This window comes from Chiloscyllium plagiosum, chromosome 23 (genome assembly GCF_004010195.1).
Source record: "Chiloscyllium plagiosum isolate BGI_BamShark_2017 chromosome 23, ASM401019v2, whole genome shotgun sequence".
In the NCBI taxonomy this organism is placed as follows: Eukaryota; Metazoa; Chordata; class Chondrichthyes; order Orectolobiformes; family Hemiscylliidae; genus Chiloscyllium; species Chiloscyllium plagiosum.
Window position 1 is genome coordinate 57,224,361 of NC_057732.1, and position 20,992 is coordinate 57,245,352.

Below are 20,992 nucleotides of genomic sequence, written 5' to 3' on the forward strand. Positions count from 1 at the left end.
GTAAACATTCAAACTGGCCTTGCGAGCAGTCGATTTCAGATTTGAGCTAAGGAAAACATAAAGACAGTTATGTCCACAGCAAGGGAATGGAAAAAACAAGGACTCGAATGTTCCCAGCCCTTGTCCATTATTTTCTCGTCTCACTTCCTTAGTCACCCTCTCGCCCCATGCAATTTATACTAATGTCAATCATGACTTGACACAGATAAACTCTTCTCAAAGAGGCGAAAGCATAGTGCTGGAAAAGCATGGCATGTCAGGCAGCTCTTCTCAAAGAGGTCAAACTTATGGCTACTCACTCCAAAGTCCAGGAAGATGGCTACTTCGTTTACAGCATGCCACTTATATACTTAAAATTTTACAGTCATAAACCCCTGAAGATGAATATTGGTCACTTGTACAGAACTTAAATCACAAGCAGAACATAATTCTGGCAAGCTGGCCTTGTATGACATGCAAATTCTTGCAAACAAGCTTCCCAACATTTGCAATCAGAAAGCTTGCTCCACCTTTGAAATTCTGAGGACTTAGATGGGCGAGGTCCTCAATAAATATTTCTCCTCTGTGTTTACTGTAGAGAAAGACTTGAAGACTTGGGAACATGGGAAAATTAGTGGTTATAATCAAGAGAGATGATATAGGTTCTATGGAGATTAAGGTTGAATCCCATTCGGGTGGAAATTAGAAATTCTGAGAAGAAAAAGTCACTGATAGGCATTGTCTATAGGCCACTAAATAATAATATCACATTGGGGCAGGCAATAAACAAAGAAATAACTAAAGACTGTAAAAATGGTACGGCAATTATCATGGGAGATTTTAATCTACATATCGATTGGTTAAACTCAGTCGGTCAGGGTGACCTTGAGGAGTAGTTCATTGAATGTCTCTGCAATAATTTTCTTGAACTTTTCTTCCTCATAATGGAACTGGCTAGGGAGCAAACTATTCTAGATCTGGTCCTGTGTAATGAGACAGCAATAATTAATGATCTCATTGTTACGGGTCCTCTTGGAAGGAGCGATCACAGTGTGGTTGAATTTAGAATATAGACTGAAAGTACCAGGGTCCTGTGCTTAAACAAGGGAGACTACAATAGGATGAGAGAGGAGTTGGCTAAAATTGACTGGAAGCAAAGACTTTATGGTGGGACTGTTGACAAACAGTGGTGGGCTTTCAAAGCAATTTTTCAAAGTGCAAAAGTATGTACGAGTTAAAAGGAAGGACTATAGGAAAAGGGGTAATCTGCCACGGGTGTCTAAGGAAATAAGGGAGGCTGTCAAGTTGAAAGAGAAGGCAAACAAAGTGGCCTAGATCAGCGGGAAACTTGGAGATTGGGAAAGTTTTTAAAGGTCAACAGAAAGCCACAAAAAAAAGCTATGAAGAAAAGTAAGATAGATTATGACAATAGACAGATAACAAAAGTTTTCTGTAAATATATATAATGAAGAAGAATGGCTAAAGTAAACATTGGTCCTTTAGAGAATGAGAAGGAGAATTTAGTAATGGAATATGAGGAATTGGCTGAGGCATTGAACAGGTATTTTGTGTCGGTCTTCACAGTGGAGGACCTGAATAACATGGCAGTAATTGAGAAAGAGACGAAGGTATGTGAGAACCTGGAAACAATCATTATCACAAAAGAGGTAGTGTTGGGCAAGTTAATGGAGCTAACAGTAGACAAGTCTCCTGGCCTTGATGGAATGCATCCCAGGATGCTAAAAGAGATGGTGGGAGAAATAACAAATTCGCTTCTAGTAATTTTCCAAAATTTACTGGACTCTGGGATAGTATCAACAGACTGGAAAACAACAAATGTGACACCACTGTTTAAAAAAGAAGGTATACAAAAGATGGGGAATTATAGACTGGTTAGCTTAACTTCTGTAGTGGGGAAAATGCTTGAATTTATTATCAAGGAAAAAATAACAAGGCATCTAGATACGATTTGGAGGTCTGGTCTTGCACTGGGTGTACAAAGTTGAAAATCACACAACACCAGGTTATAGTCCAACAGGTTTATTTGGAAGCACACTAGCTTTCAAAGTGCTGCGCCTTCATCAGATAGTCCTTCCCCCTGATGAAGGAGCAGCGCTTCGAAAGCTAATGCTATGTGTAATATGTCAAACTTTGTGGATGACACTAAGATTTGTGGCACAGCAAAGTATGCAGAGGACTGTGAAACTTCTCAAAGGGATGTGAATAGTTTAAGTGAGTGGGCAAAGGTCTGGGAGAAGGAGTACAATGTTAGTAAATGTGAACTCATTCATTTTGGCAGGAATAACAGTAAAAAGGACTATTACTTGAATGGTAAAAAATTGCACCATGCTGCTGTGCAGAGGAACCTGGGTGTCCTCGTGCATGAATCACAGAAGGTTGGGCTGTAGGTGCAACAAGTAGCTAGGAAGGCAAATGGAATGTTGTCCTTCATTGCTAAAGGGATTGAGTTTAAAAGCAGGGAGGTTACCCTACAGCTGTATAGGGTGCTGGTGAGGCCACACCTGGAGTGCTGTATGCAGTTTTGATCTCTTTACTTGAGGAAGGGTGTACGGGCATGAGAGGGAGTATAGAGGAGATTCACTAGGTTGATTGTGGAGTTCTGGGAGTTGGCTGATGAGGACAGATTGAGTACACTCGGATTATGTTCATTGGAATTTAGAAGAATGGGGGGGAATTTTACAGAAACATATAAAATTATGAATCTAAATTATAAAAGATAGATGTAGAGAGGATGTTTCCATTGGCGGATGAAATTAGGACAAGAGGACATAGCCTCAAGTTTAAAGGGAGCAGACTTAGGACTGAATTAAGAAGGAATTTCTTCACCCAGTGGGTTGTGAATCTACGGAATTCCCTGCCCAGAGATGTAGTCAAGGCTTCCTCAGTAAATGCTTTCAAAGCTAAGATAGATAATTTTTTGAACAGGAAAGGAATTAAGGGTTATGGTGAGAGGGTGAGTGAGTGGAGCTGAGGTTATGAAAACAACAGCCATGATCTTAATGAATGGCGGACAGGCTCGAAGGGCCAGATGGCCTACTCCTGCTCCTAATTCTTACTTTCTTATATTTTGGGGACAGGCCTTATCACAGTAGAGGAGGTGATGGACATATTAGGATGTATGAGGGTGGATAAATCTCCTGGTCCTGACCAGATATATCCAAAAACAAGAGGCTAGAGAAGAAGTTGTGGGGGGCTTGGTTGATATTTTTGCATCATTGTTATTCACAGGTGGTGTCCTGGAAGACTGGATGGTAGCAAATGTTGTGCCCCTATTAAAGAAGGGCTGCAAAGAAAAGCCTGGAAACAATAGACCAGTAAGCCTAACATCTGTGGTAGGTAAGTTACTTGAGAAGATTCTGAAATATAAGATATACATGTATTGATGGTATGTAAAGACAGGTATTGATTAGGATCAGTCAGCATGGCTTGTTGTGTGTGGGAGATCATGCCTCACAAATTTGTTAAGAGTTTTTTGATGAAGTGACCAGGAAGGTTGATGAGGGCAGGGTGGTAGATCGTCTATATGGATTTCAGTAAGGCCTTTGATTAGGTTCTGCATAGTAGGCTGCTCTAGAAGGTTAGACCACATGGAATCCAGGACAAATTGGCAAATTGGATACAAAATTGGCTTGACGGTAGGAAGCAGAGGGTAATAGTGGAACGATTCTTGTCGGACTGAAGGCCTGTGACTAATGGAGTACCTCAGGGGTAGGTGCTGGGCCACTGCTGTTTCTTACCTCTCTCAATGATTTCAATGAAAATGTATAAGGCATGATTAGTAAGTTGGCAGATGACACTAAAATACGAGGTATCATGGACAGTGAGGAAGGTTATCAAAAATTGCAGAAGGTCCTGGGGAAGTGGATCAAGAAAAGGTAAATGAAGTTTAATATAGATAAGTGTGAGGTCTTGCATTTTGGAAATTCAAATCAAGGCAGGAGTTTCATGGTGAATGGTAGGACCTTAAGGAGTGAACAACAAAGAGAACAAAGAAAATTTACAGCCCAGGAACAGGCCCTTTGGCCCTCCAAGCCTGAGCCGATCGAAATCTACTGTCTAAACCTGTTGCCCAATTCCTAAGCATCTGTATCCCTCTGCTCCCCACCTACTCATGCATCTGCCCAGACGCATCTTAAATGAATCTACCATGCCTGTCTCTACCACATCTGCTGGCAACGTTTTCCAGACATCCACCACCCTGTGTGAAGTACTTGCCACCTGTATTCCCCTTTAAACTGTTCACCTCTCACCTTGAAAGCGTGACCTCTTGTTATTGAATCCTTGAGTGTAGTAGAACAGATGGACCTTGGAGGTCAGGTGCATGGTTCTCTGAAAGTGGAGTCGCAGATAGACAGAGCAGTGAAGAAGGTTTTTGGCACACTGGCCTTCATCAGTCAGGGCATTGAGTAAAGAAGTTGGGAAATTATGTTGCAGTTGTACAGGACATTGGTGAGGCCGCACTTGGAGCATTATGTTCAGTTTTAGTCACCTTGCTTGTAGGAAGGATTTTTTTTTAAACTGGAAAGAGTGCAGAGGAAATTTACAATGATGTTGTCAAGACTCAATAGTCTGAGTTATCGGGAGAGGTTGGACAAGCTAGGACTTTCTTCTTCAAAGTGTTAGAGACTGAGGGGCATCTTAAAGAAGTGTATAAGATCATGAGATGCATAGATAGAATAAACGCACTCATCTTTTTCCCAGAGTTATGGAATCGAGGACGGGAGGGCATCAGTTTAAGGTAGAAGGGGAAAGAATGAATGGGAATCTCAGGGGCAAAATTACACATATGGAATGATGTGCCAGTGAAGTGGTTGAAGCTGGTACATTAACAACATTTAAAAAACATTTGGACCAATACACGGATAGGAAAAGTTGAGAAGGATATTGGCCAAGTGCAGGGAAATGGAGCTTGCGTTGATGGACATTTTGGCTGGCATGGACCAGTTTGGGCTAAGGGCCTGTCTCTGTGCTGTAAGACTCTATGACTCTATTAATTATAAACTTTCAGCCCACAATCAGGAATGTGATTTGTACTCTCTTGCCCAACCACTTTTCTTCCTCCTCATGGCAGCAGCACAAGATTCTTCCCATTTGAAAGTGTTTCCACCACCCTTTCAGGAAGTACACTTCAGAGTACAACTTGCTGAGTAAAACATTTCTCCTTTTTTGCCAACTCTTTTGAACCCAATCCAATGGACTATCAACCCTTCTGCTCATTAAATAGTGTACCCTTCTTGTTGAGAATTGGGGGTCCACTTAAACCTGTGTTAAATTAGCATTACAAATTTAGTATTTCCTGCATTACATGAGACCTCATCAAATTCTGTCACATTAGTAATTAGTCTTTTGCAAACTTTAACATATCTCTACATGAAAACAAAGAAGAGGTCATAAGAATCGTCAGGGTTCCAACTCCTGTCAAAGATTTATTAGGTGTCATCCTTATCCCATTGTCAATGCACTGTTAGAAATAAGAAGGTTTTGGATTCTTGAAGGAATGAAAACTAACCTTAAGATAGAGGTATACAAAGGGATAAGTCATCTGAATAACTGTCCCATGACTATTGGCCAAGTGAGGTTAGACAGGTGATTGATATTATGCTGATAGCCAGCCCCCAAGATGAGGTAACAAAAACAGAAATTGCTGGTGAAACTTAGCAAGTCTAACAGCATCTGTGAGAAGAATGCAGAGTTAACATTTTGTGCCCGATGACTCTTCATCAGAACTGTTGCCAGATTTGCTGAGTTTCACCAGCAATTTCTGTTTTGGTTTCAGGATCTCCAACATCCACAGTCCTTTGTTTTATTTTATTACTCAAAATAAGATATATTAACAGGGACTGAATGAGAGGAAGTGGCAAGAAGATCCATGGAAATCTTCTTGAGGGAAGACTGGGAGTTCCCATACATCAGCCCGAGGGATGAACAAAGACTGTTGGTGACGAGACCACTCAAAGACCACCAGAAAATGGTGCAAAACCACTGTGACATGGGAGTGAGCTGCCTCTACTCTTCCATTCTGTAGGATGATTCCGAGATCAGTAAAATCTTCTCATTTGTAACGGTTTGTACTTTTCCTTTCTTTGTCTAATTGATTTATGTACAATATCTAAACTGTTGCTTTTCAATAAATTATCAGAAAATTGTAATAAATCATTAACTGTCTATATTAGGAAACTGTAATCACAAACATCTGAAAATTAATGCCTCTCTACTCACCCATAGGGTTAGCCTTAAACCTATATTAATACCAAATTCAGAATAAAATTATTTCCTTTAAAACTGTTAAAATGAATCAATGTTTGTTTAAAGAATTGAAATTTGAGAGAAGGATTTGTATGTTTTACCTGTTTGGATGTGGCAATAATAATTTTATCACTCTGCAGATTTGAATGATTGTAACAAATTCTAATCCAAACCATAATGAAGAATTAATCACAGGCAAACACAGCACATATACCTGAAAATTATATTTCACAGTCTCATCCACAGCTTTATTGCGAATGTCAACTTCTGTTATTTGATTTCTGTAACAAATTGAACATATTGATTAATTAGGAACTTCTTACATGACTTTTTCATTCAGAGCCTCACTCAATTAAAAAACACAAAGCTGACAATATATTTTACTCATTTCTGAGATCTAAGCATTACTGGTAAGGTCAACATTTATTGTCCATCTCTATTGTCCTTGAGGAGGTGCAATGAGTTTCAACTTGAACTGCCACAGCCTTTTTGGGGTCAGTGCATGCACAGTGCTGTTACAGCAGATTCGAGGAGCAGGAGAATCGACATTTCGGGCATAAGCCCATCAGAAATTCACCTGTACCTCTACCAATGTCATCTACTGTATCTGTTGCACCCGATGTGGTCTCCTCTATATCAGGGGGACAGGACATCTTCTTGTGGATCGTTTCAGAGAATTTCTCTGAGACACCCGCACCCACCGACCCTATTGCCCCGTGGCTGAACACTTCAACTCCCCCTCCCACTCCATCAAGGACATGCAGGTCCTGGGCCTCCTCCACCACCAAACTGTTATCACCTGACACCTGGAGGAGGAATGTCTCATATTCCACCTTGAGACCCTGCAACCACACGGGATAAATGCGAATTTCAACAGCTTCCTCATTTTCCCTCCCCCCACATTATCCCAGTTCCAAGCCTCCAACTCAGCACTGCCTTCCGGATCCGTCCATCACTGCCCCCTCTGACCTATCACCTTCTCCGATACCTTCGTCCACCTATCGCTTTCCCAGCTATCTCCCACCAACCCCACTCTCCTCCCTTTTATCTCTCAGCCCTGAACCTTAAGCCTTATTCCTGATGAAGGGCTTATGCCTGAAACGTCAATTCTCCTGATCTTCGGATGCTGCCTGACCTGCTGTGCTTTTCCAGCGTCACACCCTCGACTCTGATCTCCGGCATCTGCAGTCCTCACTTTCTCCCAGTGCTGTTACAGAGGAGTTCTCTGAATTAAGTCCAATGAAAATAGAGAAGACACAGCAATATAATTCAGTGGCATAATGACAATGCTACTGGACCAATAATGTAAAGGCTTTGAGGACATGGGTTCAGATCTGACCATGGCTGCTGTATAAATACAGTGGTTACAAGGACATTTCAGAGATCAGAAATAACAATAACTGTCTTTCCAATGTATTTCCACCAACAAGAAATCCATGTACTTACGTGTTAGATAAGAAAGGAAACTCAACCCTGAGAAATATGACTGGTAAATTTGGAGAGCCCAAACAAGGAAAAGAACACATGATTATTTGGAAAATATTCAGAAGTGCAGAAGAAATGAAGCATTTTGGAATAAATACCCCACAGATCACTGGTAATGGGACTGCTTGCCAAGGTAGTTCAGAAGATATATGAAGTCCTTTCTTTATTAGCAAAGGATAAGATCAGAGAGGTTATCTTTGACAAAGTATTAGTTCAGGAACAACTTGACCACAGTGTGTAGTTCTGGTCACCTCATTACAGAAAAGATGCAATTCCACAAGAGAGGATTTGGAAAAGATTTATGATTTATGTTGACACAACTGGGAAAATGTAGATCTAAGGAAAGATTGAGTCAGCTAAGATTGTTCTCTTTGGAACAGAGGAGGATGAAGGGAGATGTACAAAATTCACAGAACCACACAAGATTTAGGGGGAAGAATAAGGTCATTCAGCCCACTGTGCCTGTGCCAGCCCTTCAAATGAACACTTAGTATTAATCTCCTACTTTTTTCCCATACCCTTGAATACTATTTCTATTAAAATAATTGTCCAATGCTCTATTCAGTGCTTTAATTAAATGTGCCTCCCCCAAATTTCCAGGCAGTGCAATCCATAACCTAACTACCCGCTGTAAAAAAAAGCTTTTTTCTCTGATTTCCTCTCAGTCCTCTTCTCTCCAAGAAAAATAGTCCCAATTTCTTCAATCTATCATTTTGGCTCAAATTTCTCATCCCTGGAATCATTCTTGTAAATCACTTCCTGTCATAGATGTCTCACAGCCATTGAGGTTTACAGCACAGAACAAGGCCCTTTGGCCAATTGCATCTGCACTGGTTGAAAACAACCACCCAACAACTTTAAACTTTGCTTTGCATTGTCTCTAATACATTCACATCCTTCCAACAATGTGATGCTCACAACTGTAGAAAATACTCCAGCTGAGAAATAAAAAGTGTCTTATATAGATTCAACATCACTTCTTTGCTCTTCTATTCTATGCAGGACAGGACTGGCAGCTCAATATTCCAGGGTATAGAGGATTCAGGCACGATAAAGGGAGAATGTACGATAGGTGGGTAAGTTGCCCATCGTGTCCACAGATGTGTAGGTTAGGTGGATTAGCCATGGGAAATGATGGTTACAGGGATTCGGGGGGGTGTGTGAGGCGGGGGTTAGGGTTGGGGGCTCTGGGTGGGATGCTCTTCAGAGAGTCGGTGTGGACGTGATGGACCAAATGACCTGCTTCAGAGTCTGCAGGGAGCAGTCGGAGGATGGAGCAGCAGCACAAAGCAAGTATAAACCTAACTGAGCTCAGGGCACAATGAAGCTGTGAAAGAACACTGGAGTGATGTCACAGGGAAGAGACTGGTAGGAAATCTGCACTAAATTTGAAAAAGAACACAACAAAGAAGTATTAATAAAGTAATTAACTCATTAATAAAATAATTAACTAAGAAGAGAAGGCTGGGCAGGTGATGTGCTGTAGCTGTATCTGTAAGGTGACTGATCCCATTGTGAACTGCAGTGATCATATCTATAGCAGGTGTTGGTTTCTCAAAGAACTTTGGCTCAGAGCTAATGAGCTGGAATCCAAGATTCAAATCCAGGAGGTGGAGAAGTACCTGGATGCTTTGTTTCAGGAGACGGTCACACCTGGTAGATTAAGAGCTCAGTGATCAGGAACAGCAGGGTGTGATTGCAAGTGAGGCAGGTGGGGGAATCCTGGATTCGACAGCAGAGGACTCTCAGCTCTTGACTTTGTCCAACAGATATGAGGTACTTGTTCCCTGTGAGGATGAGGAAAAAGGCTGAAGAGAGGATGATCCATTTGACCAGTGCACCGTGGTACAGGAGGCCATTCAAGAAGGGGGAGCAAAAAGTCAAGTTGTAGTTGTGGGCACTCTATAATAGGGGGATTAATAGCATCCTTTGTAAGCAGAATCGACAGTCCTGCAGTCCTGCATAGTGTGTTCTCTGCCCGGTGCGAGGGTGAAGGCTTTCTTTGACCGGCTTGAAGCAATCATTCCAACATCCACAAACGAAGCTGTGTCAGAACACTTTTTCAACGAGCCAACACACACTACAGCACAGAGGAACTACGTAGAGCAGAGGAAAATCACCTATATTGTGCATTCAAAAAGAATGGGTACCCAATGAACACAGTCCGCTGATTTCTCAGGAACAAACCCAAGCAAGCAGACAAAACACATCCAGAAACCCTAGCCACTCTCCCCTACATCAAAGACATCTTGGAAATGACTGCCAGATTACTCAGACCCCTTGGCATCATGGTAGCCCACAAACCCACCAACACATGAAAACAGCAGCTAATGAACTTGAAAGACCCTACAGAGACAACAAGCAATACTAATGTCATTTACAAAATACCGGGAAAAGGACTGTAACAAACACTACATTAGACAGACAGGCAGAAAACTAGCCACCAGGATACATGAACACCAACTAGCCACAAAAAGACATGCCCTCTCTCACTAATATCCTTACATACAGATAAGGAAGGACACCAACTTCATCTGAGACAATACATCCATTCTAGGACAAGGCAAAGACACGCATGAGAACTCCTAGAAGCATGGCATCCCAACCAGAACTCTATCAACAAACACATTGAGTTAGGCCCCCTGAGAAAGGGAACAGGAAGTGACTTCACCACAGGAAATAACATCACCACAGGAAATGACATCACCAACCCAAAGAAACCCAAACATATAAACAGAAAGCAGGAATTTTCAGCATTGCTTTGCCTGAGGCCCACTGAAGATGTTACCTAGTAGAGTAACGAAAGGTCTGGAAATGAACCTTCCAGCTCAGCGAGCAAACCTACATCCAAGGCTTGAAAGGATATTGGAGCCGGAGGGCGAGGGTCCAGATGTTGTGGTCTATGTTGGGACAAACAACATGGGCAGGGCTAGGAAGGAGGACCTGTTTGGGGATTACAAAGCACGAGGAATGAAATTAAGGAACAGATTCTCAATCTGTGGATTATTACTGGATCTGCATGCAAATTGGCATAGGGATAGGAAAATTAGGGAAGTAAACACGTGGCTAAATGAGGAAAATTAGGGAAGTAAACATGTGGCTAAAGGAGTGATTCTATTTCATGGGACAGTGGCATCGATTTTGGAACAGGACAGATCTGTACTGTTGTGACAAACTCCATCTGAACCGATCTGGCGAAAAGGATAAATAGGGTGGTCACTACAATTTTAAGCACGGTGGCACAGTGGTTAGCACTGCTGCCTCACAGCGCCAGAGACCCGGGTTCAATTCCCGCCTCAGGCGACTGTCTGTGTGGAGTTTGCACGTTCTCCCCGTGTCTGCGTGGGTTTCCTCCGGGTGCTCCGGTTTCCTCTCACAGTCCAAAGATGTGCAGGTAAGGTGAATTGGCCATGCTAAATTGCCCGTAGTGTTAGGTGCAGGGGTAAATGTAGGGGTATGGGTGGGTTGCGCTTCGGCGGGTCGGTGTGGACTTGTTGGTCCGAAGGGCCTGTTTCCACACTGTAATGTAATCGAATCTAATCTAAATGGGAGGAAGGGAAGGGGAAAGCAACAGGAAGTATAATGGTAATTAGAAAAGAAAGCAGCAGTTTAGCATGTGTGCAAGTGGGTTTAAAACATTGAAGACGATGAATGAAGTTAAAAGGAAGGAAAACTCAGGAGCTATTATTAATGGAGATGTGAGAATTAAAACGAAGGTATTATTACTAGCGTAAAGGCATTTTACTTGAACAGCACAAATCATTGCGAATGAGTACGATTTAATAGCCATTACGGAGACACGATTACAAGATGGTCACAACTAGGAATTAAATAACCAGTGGTATCACACTATTCAGAAGGACAGACAGGAAGGTAAGGAGGTGGTGTAGCTCTGACATCAAGGCAGTTGTGAGAAATGATATTGGTTCTACAGAGAATAAGGTTGAATGTAATGGAACTGACAAGGAAGCAAGCTATCCTAGATCTGCAATTGTTTATAATTTACATAGATGATTAGGAGTTGGAGACAAATCATAGATGATTTGGTGCAATGTGTCAAAGTTTGCAGATGATACAGAGATGAATGGTAGAACAAAATGTGCAGAGGATCCTGAAACTTTGCAATGGGATATGTGAGTGGACAAAGAATTGGCAGATGGAGTACAATGCTGATAAATGTGAAGTCATCTATTTTGGTAGGAATAACAGTTAAAAGGACTATTATTTGAATGGTAAAAAAATTGCACCTAGCTGCTGTGCCGGGGGACCTCGGTGTGCTTGTGCACGAATCGCAGAATGCAACAGTTAGTTAAGAAGGCAAATGGAATTTTGTCTTTCATTGCTAGAGGTGTTAAACTTAAAAGCAGGGAGATTATGTTGCAGTTGTATAGGGCACTAGTGAGGCCACACCTGGAATAATGCATGCAGTTCTGGTCTCCTTACTTGAGAAAGAATGTACTGGCACTGGAGGGGTGCTGAGGAGATTCACTAGGTTGATTCTGGAGTTGAGAGAGTTGGTTTATGAGGAGAGACTGAGTAGACTGGGATTATATTCAATGGAATTCAGAAGAATGAAGAGGGGAATCATATAGAAACATACAAAAAAATGAAGGAAATAGATAAGATAGAAACAGGGAAGTTATTTCCACAGCTGGGTGAAACTAGAACAAGAGGGTGCAGCCTCAGAATTAGGGGGAGCTAATTTAGGACTGAATTGAGAAGGAACTTCTTCATCCAAAGGGTTGGGATAATGTAGAATTCTCCACCCAATGAAGTAGTTGAGGCTTCCTCATTGAATGTTTTTAAAGCTAAAAGATAATTCTTTGAACAGTAAAGATGTCGTCGATGTGAATACTGAGTCACAAATAAGTAGAATGGATGGCTTTGAGGTATGTAGAGAAGAGGTGTTGGAAATCCTGGAAAAGGTGAAAATAGATAAGTCCCCTGGGCCTGATGGCATTTATCCTAGGATTCTCTGGGAAGCAAGGGAGGAGATTGCAGAGCCATTGGCCTTGATTTTTATGTCCTCTTTGTCTACAGGAGTAGTCCCAGAAGACTGGAGGATAGCAAATGTGGTTCCCTTGTTCAAAAAGGGGAGTAGGGATAACCCTAGCAACTATAGGCCGGTGAGTCTCACTTCTGTTGTGGGCAAAGTCTTAGAGAGAATTGTAAGGGATAGGATTTATGCACATCTGGATAGGAATAATGTGATCAAGGATAGTCAGCATGGTTTTGTGAAGGGAAGGTCGTGCCTCACAAACCTTATTGAATTCTTTGAAAAGGTGACGAAGGAGGTTGATGAGGGCAAAGCGGTAGATGTGGTATATATGGATTCTAGTAAGGCGTTTGATAAGGTTCCCCATGGTAGGCTACTGCAGAAAATACGGAGATATGGCATTGAGGGTGAGTTGGAGGTTTGGATTAGGAATTGGCTGGATGGAAGAAGACAGAGGGTAGTAGTTGATGGCAAAGTTTCTTCATGGAGTGCCGTCACTAGCGGTGTTCCGCAAGGATCTGTTTTAGGACCATTGCTGTTTGTCATTTTTATAAATGACCTGGAAGAGGGGTTAGAAAGTTGGGTGAGCAAGTTTGCGGATGACACAAAAGTCGGAGGAGTTGTTGACAGTGAGGAAGCATGTGGCAGGTTACAGCAGGATATAGAGAAGCTGCAGAGCTGGGCAGAAAGGTGGCAGATGGAATACAATGTAGCTAAGTGCGAGGTGATTCACTTTGGGAAGAATAACAAAAAGATGGGGTACTGGGCTAATGGTCGGATACTTGGTAGTGTGGATGAGCAGAGGGATCTTGGTGTCCATGTACACAGATCTCTGAAAGTTGCCACCCAAGTAAATAGTGCGGTGAGGAAGGCATATGGCGTACTGGCTTTTATCGGTAGAGGAATTGAGTTCCGGAGTCCGGAGGTCATGATGCAGTTGTATAAGACTCTGGTACGACCGCATCTGGAATATTGTGTGCAGTTTTGGTCGCCATACTATAGGAAGGATGTGGAGGCACTGGAACGGGTGCAGAGGAGGTTTACCAGGATGTTGCCTGGTATGGAAGGAAGATCGTATGAGGAAAGACTGAGACACTTGGGGCTGTTTTCATTAGAGAAAAGAAGGTTTAGGGGTGACTTGATTGAGGTGTACAAGATGATTAGGGGGTTAGATAGGGTTGACAGTGTGAACCTTTTCCCGCGTATGGAGTCGGGTATTACAAGGGGGCATAGCTTTAAATTAAGCGGGGGTTGATATAGGACTGAAGTTAGGGGTAGGTTCTTCACTCAGCGAGTCGTAAGTTCATGGAATGCCCTGCCAGTAGCAGTGGTGGACTCTCCCTCTTTATGGGCATTTAAGCGGGCATTGGATAGGTATATGGAGGATAGTGGGTTAGTATAGGTTAGGTGGGCTTGGATCGGCGCAACATCGAGGGCCAAAGGGCCTGTACTGCGCTGTATTCTTCTATGTTCTATGTTCTAGAACTTAAGGGTTAAAGTGAGAGGGTAAGTAAATGGAGCTGGTGCCATGAAAAGATCAGCTGTGATCTTATTGAATAGCGGAGCAGGCTTGAAGGGCCAGACAGCCTACTCCTGCTCCTGGTTCTTATGTTCTTAAATTCCACACTGTAGGGATTCTATGGTTCTATCAAGGGTATAGGAGGTGCTTAAAAATTTAGGAGGGAAAGAAGGGCCGCAAAGTATGTATGGCAGATGGGATTAAAGAAAACCCCAAGGCTTTTTATGAGTATATTGAAACAGTGGGATCTGCTAGAGACTAAAGGGGCAACCTGTGCGTGGAGTCAGTGGATATGGATGAGGTCTTAAATAAGATGTTGTAAATAGGATTTTAGTTGAGATGGTGAGGTTCTCGAACATGTTATGATTAATAAGGAGGGGGGTATTATGTTAACAGGCACACAGGTGCTTAATATCCAAGGCCTAATGAGATGTAAAGCAGGCTGCTATTAGAGGCAAGGGAGGAAATTGCTGGGGGCCCTGGCAGATATATTTAATACTTGCTGGCCACAGATGAAGTGCCAGATAATTGTGGGATAGCTAATGTAGTTTCTTTGTTCAAGAAGGGCAGCAGGGATAGACCAGATAACTGCAAACCAGTTAATCTGACATCAGTGGTAGGAAAATTATTGGAAAAAAATTCTGAGGGATGGGATTAATCAACACATGGAAGGTAAGGCCAGCTCAGGGATAGTCAGTATGGATTTGTTACAGGGAGATCCTGTCTGACTAATTTAACTGAGTTTTTTTGTAAAGGTGACTAAATATATTAATGAGATAGTGCAGTTGATTACTTACATGCACTTCAGGAAGGCCTTTGACAAGGTCCCACAATGAACACTGTGGCTAGAACAGCAGTTCATAGAATCCTTATAGCATGGAAGCAGGCCATTCGACCCATTGAGTCCATACCGACCCTCCAAAGAGCATCCCATCCAAATAACCCTGTATTCCCCACAGCTAACCCACCTAGCATGGCCAATCCACCTAACCTGCACATCTTTGGACTGTGGGAGGAATCCGGAGCTCCCAGAAGAAACCTACAGAAACGGGGAGAATGTGCCAATTCTAAACAGACAGTCACCCAAGGCTGGAATTGAACCCTGGAGCTGTGAGGCAGCAGTGCTAGCCACTGAAACATTGTGCTGCCCTGGTACAAAAGGTAAGAGCTCATGGGATCCAAGGCAGGCTGATTCCAAAACATGGCTTACAAATAGGAGGCAAGGGATGATGGTGGAAGCCATCAGTGATATACTGCAGGAATTGTTGCTGAGACTCTTACTGTTTGTTTTGTACATTAGCAACTTGCATATGATTAAAGAAGGTATAGTTAGTAAGTTTGCAGATGAAAATTGGTGGTTTTGTTGTCAGTGAGGAGAATTTAATCCTGATAAGTGTGAGGTGATGCATTTTGGGAGGTCTAATAAAGGAAAGATATACACAATGAATGGTAAGCTTCTAGGGAGTACTCAGGAACAAGTCCAGAGATCCCTGAAGGTGTCAGCACAGATAAACAGAGTGGTGAAGAAGGCATATGGCATACTTGCTTTCATTAGCTGAGGCATAAAACATAGGTGCAAGGAAGTCTTGTTGCAACTATATAAAATGTTGGTTAGGCCACAGATTGAATATTGTGTGAAGTTCTAGTCGCCATACTATCAGAAGGATGCGACCCACACTGTAGAGGGTGCAGAGGAGATTCATCAGGATGTTGCCTGGGATGAAAAGTCTCAATTATAAGCAGAGACTGGATAGGTTGAATTTATTTTCCTTGAAGCAGTGGAGGATGATGGGGATCTGATTGAGGAATATAAAATGATGAGAGGCATAGACAGAGTAGATCATGAGAATCTTTTCCCATGGTAGATATGTCTAAGACCATACGGCATAAGTTTAAAGTGAGAAGTAAATATTTCATGGAGATCTGAGAGAAAAGAAATTCATCCAGACGGCGGTAGAAATATAGAACATGCTGCCTGAGAGGGTGGTGGAGGTGGTTACTCTTACAACATTTAAGAAGCATCTGAATGAGTACTTAAAACACCAGAGCATAGTAGGTTATGGACCAAGTGCAGGAAATGGGATTTGTGTAGTTTGGTGTTTGTTGGTCGGCATAGACATGGAGGGTTGAAGGTCTGTTTCTATGTAATATGACTCTGTGTTGCAGCATGATTTGGACAGTTTGAGTGAGTAGGCAAATGCATGAGAGATGCAGTATAATGTGAATAAATGTGAGGTTATCCACTTTGGTAACAAAAATGGGAAGGCAAATTATTATTTAAATGGTTATAAATTGAGAAAGAGGATTGTTCAACATTCTGGTTGTCCTTGAGCACCAGTCACTGAAAGTAAGCATGCAGGTGTAGCAGGCTGTAAAGAAGACAATCTGTATGTTGGCCTTCATAGCAAAAGGATTAGAGTATAAGAACAATGAATATCTTGCTGCCAATATACAGAACATTAGTGAGACCACACTTGAAATACTGCTTGCAGTTTTAGTCTCCTTCTCTAAGGGTGTATTTGTTATACAGGACGTGCAGTGAAGGTTTACCAAATTGATTCATGGACTGGCAGAACTGATGTCTAAGAGTTAGAATTTCACTCACTGGAGTTTAGAAGAATGAAAGGAGATCACATAGAAACCTATAAAATTCGAATAGAAAGAAAAATAAAGCAGGATTTACTTAAATAGAGAATGACCCCAGAATTCTGAGTATTAGAGAGATTTTGGTGCTCTTATGCACTTGTCACAGATATAGCACATAGTCAAGAAGGCTAATGGGATTTTTTTTATTAAGGAATTGAACATAGTAGTAAAGGGGTTATGCAAGACATTGATGAGATCACATCTCAATTATTGTGCACAATTTTGGCTTCCTTATTTAAGGAAGCATGCAAAATGCATTGGAAGTGTTTCAGAGGCTTATTGGACTGATATGCCAGATCATGATGTTGCATATGGTGCTGGAATACAATCATGCTGCTACTGATTGCCTACAGAGTCTCATGGATGCCCACTTAAGTTGCTAGATCTGTTCTAAGTCTGTCCTATTCAGCATGGTAATAGTGCCACACAACATCACATAATGTCCAACCACCCATCCATAGAATCCATCTACCAGGCCCGCTGTCAAGCAAAGGACACCAGCATTCTCAAAGATCCATCCCATCCTGGCAATGTTTTTCTACAACCTCTACCATCGGGGAGAAGGTACAGAAGCCTGAACATACGCACTAGCCGGTTTCAAAACAGTTTCTACCCTACTGCTGTTAGAATACTGAATGGACTCACAAACCCTTAACATTCGCCTGTACCTGTGTTTTTGTTTTTGCTGCTATTTAAGTATTATTTACTTATCTATGCTACTTAACTCTGTAATCTGCCTGTATTGCCCACAAGACAAAACTTTTCACTGTGTCTCAGTACACATGGCAATAAATTCAATTCAATTCAAGGTATTCTCAGTGTGAAGGCAGGACTGCAACTGCACAAAGACTGTGCCATGGTTACTCCTACTGATACTATCATTCAGCAGGCAGGTTGGTACTGATGTGGTAAAGTATCTTTTTCCCTCTTGTTTGTTCCTTTATCACTTGCCACAGACCCAGTCTAGCAGCTATGTCCTTTAGCTCTCTAGTAGCTCAATCAGTAGTGCTATTATAGAGCCATTCTTGGTGGTGGACATTGAAATCCCCTACCCAGAGTACATTCTGCCACTCTACTGCCACCTCTAAGGGGTGTTCAATATGGAGGAGAACTGATTCATCAACCAAAGGTGGACAGTATGTGATAATCAGCAAAAGGATTCCTTACCCATGGTTAATCTAGTGCCATGGTGTCTGGATTCAACATCCCAGGGGAACATTCACTTGCCAATACTCCACTGTGCCACCACTGCTGTTAAGCCGTCCTGTCAGTTGGACAGAACATAGGTGCTGTTTGTGACATCAGTCAGGTATGATTCTGTGAGTATGGCTGTGTCAAACTGTTACTTGCTTAGTCTGTGAGAAAACTCCCCTAAATTTAGCACCCCAATGTTCGTAGGGAGGACTTTGCAGGCTCCATAGGGCTATATTGTTTCTGGTGCCTAGGTTGATGCAAGGGGTCTGTTTACCTTAATTTCGTTTTTGAGACTTTCTCACAATTGTTACAACTGAGGGGCTTACTAGGCCATTTCAGACAGCAGGAGAAAGTGAGGTCTGCAGATGCTGGAGATCAGAGCTGAAAATGTGTTGCTGGAAAAGCGCAGCAGGTCAGGCAGCATCCAGGGAACAGGAGAATCGATGTTTTGGGCATAAGCCCTTCTTCAGGCAGCAGTCAAGAGTCAACCATATTGCTGTGTGCTGGAGTCACATATAGGCCAGACCAGTTTAGGATGGCGAATTTCCTTCCCTAAAGAGCTTTAGCAAACCTTCTATCACCTCCTCTCATGGTCTGTTCAACATCTCCCCTAGTATTACCTTTCCGTCATGGCTTGTCTCTACTCTTTAAATTATGACATCTTCTTAAATTTTATCTAATTTAAAGTCCTCCCAACTTCACTTCTTATGCAGCTTGCTGGAACATCAACCCCAGCACAGATCAGGCTTTTGTTTAATTCGTTGACAAGACATGGGCATCGCTGGCCATTTATTGCTTAGCAGGCAGTTAAGAGTCAACCTCATTGCTGTGGGTGTGAAGTCACATGTCAGCCTGACCAGGTAAGGATATCAGTTCCCTTCCCTAAAGGACATTAGTGAATCAGATGGGTCTTTCTAACAATCAACAATGGTTTCATAGTCATTGTTGGATTCTAATTTCAGAATTTTATTGAATTCAAATTCCACATTCTGCAAGGCAAGATTCAAACCCTGGTCCCCATACATTTTCTGGGTCTCTGATTTAATAGTGTAATGAAAATATTGCTAGGAGTTGGCCATCCCACTGTTACAGATCATACTTTCCCAAGTATTGGCATCAGTGCCCCATGAACTGGAACCCATTTCTCGCACACCAGTGTTTGAGCTCTGTACTCCTTTCTGCAATCTTATTTGCACTTTGCCAGTTTGTTCATGTTCCAGGTAATAAGCCAGAGATTATGACCTTTGATATTTGGCTTTTTAATTTCACTTCTAGCTCCTCATACTGACTACGCACAACCTCTCATCCTTCATTTTATGTTGGTTTATTTTTGCCATCTTTAAAAACTGTGGATTGCAAGTAGAAGAACTGGTTTCAAAAACAGAGATTTACCAGGGTGGCTCCATAATTTCACGGCAAGGAATTTGATAAATATTGTGAACTCTGTTTTTTAGCTGTGGTTGTTAACAAGTGAAGCCTATTCTAAAGGTTTCTCATAATATACATATTGATGGTTAAGTTAATATAATATGTAAAATGCAACATAAATGAGTGAATAATATAACTAAATAATTAATTAACAATTCATTAAGATTAGTATTACAGGTGGTGCATCAAAATTTCAATATGTGCGAGCTCAGAGTCTGTACTTTTAAAAAGGTTAACATTTGAAATGTCTCCAGGAATATAGAGGCTTGATTTATGGCAATCACTTGATCCCTTTTCGTAGAGCATCATGAACCTTTTTTCGCGATTCAGGGTAAACATATTTACAGTATGTGTTTGAAATTTCAGCAACTTCAGTTAAGAGCTTATGAGGTGGAGAGCATACGACAGAGACTGTGAAGCTTTGGGAAGAAGGTAGGTTACTGGATTCAATGTACCAGAGGACAGTCATACCTTTTAGGATGGATGCTCTGATATGGTCAGAGCGAGGAAGTGACTGCAAGGAAGACATTTATGGGGAGCGTGAGGATAGGATCGTCAATCTCTGTAATTGTTCAACAAGTATGATTAGATTAGATTCCCTACAGTGTGGAAACCGGCCCATTGGCCCAACAAGCCCACAGTGACCCTCCGAAGAGCAACCCACCCAGACCCATATTCCTACATTTACCTCTGACTAATGCACCCAACACTATGGGCAATTTAGCATGGCCAATTCACCTAACCTGCACATCTTTGGACTGTGGAAGGAAACTGAAGCCCCCGGAGGAAACCCACGCAGACACAGGGAGAATGTGCAAACTCCACACAGACACCTGCCCGAGACGGGAATTGAACCCAGGTCCCTGGCACTGAGAGGCAGCAGTGCTAACCACTGAGCCACTATGCTGCCCCAAGTATGAGGTGCTTTCATGAGAGTGGGGGACGGTGGGATGGATGAGTGAAATGACCCTGGCATTGTGGTACAGGAAACCACCAAAGTTGGGGGAGCCAAATGTTATATTGTGGCAGTAGGGGGTCAGTTCATTCTGGGCAATTGGCACTGTTCTCTGCAGCAAAAAGTGAGAGTCCAAATGGCTGTGTTGTCTGTCTGGTTCTAGGATATCCGCTCTGAGCTGGAAAACAACTTGCAGTGGGATAGGGAGGATCCAGCTATGATTGTGGGTTCCTGCAATCTGCAGAATATCAGGAGCCGAGGAGTTATTTACAAATGAAGCTGATTTGTTCTCGGCTAACTGGAACTAGAGACACAGACACAAAGAGAGAGGTAATGCTGCTGTTCCCCCCAGCAGAAACTGTTCTCAGTAGCAAAGACAAGTCAATTTAAATTTGAAGAAAACCAGTTACTTTTCCTGTGAGCTGTTACTTTTGAATTGATAAATCAGACACAGTACCCAAGCAAATCAGTGACTCTCTACTTCTTATAAACCAATGGAAGCTTCTAGAGAAAGTTAACTGAA

General features: G+C 42.2%; 1 protein-coding gene across 3 annotated transcripts in view; it reads right to left on the reverse strand.

Moving 5' to 3' along the window:
- Positions 1-20,992, reverse strand: part of LOC122561888 (integrin alpha-E-like) — a 354,449-nt gene that overhangs the window by 60,883 nt on the left and 272,574 nt on the right. For all 3 annotated transcript variants that reach the window (XR_006315137.1, XM_043714220.1, XM_043714221.1), the window contains one exon: positions 6,461-6,527. Coding sequence is in view for 2 of the 3 variants with exons in the window: in XM_043714220.1 (XP_043570155.1) it covers positions 6,461-6,527 (67 nt within the window). In the remaining variant the exon portion in view is untranslated. The remainder of the gene's footprint in view (positions 1-6,460; positions 6,528-20,992) is intronic.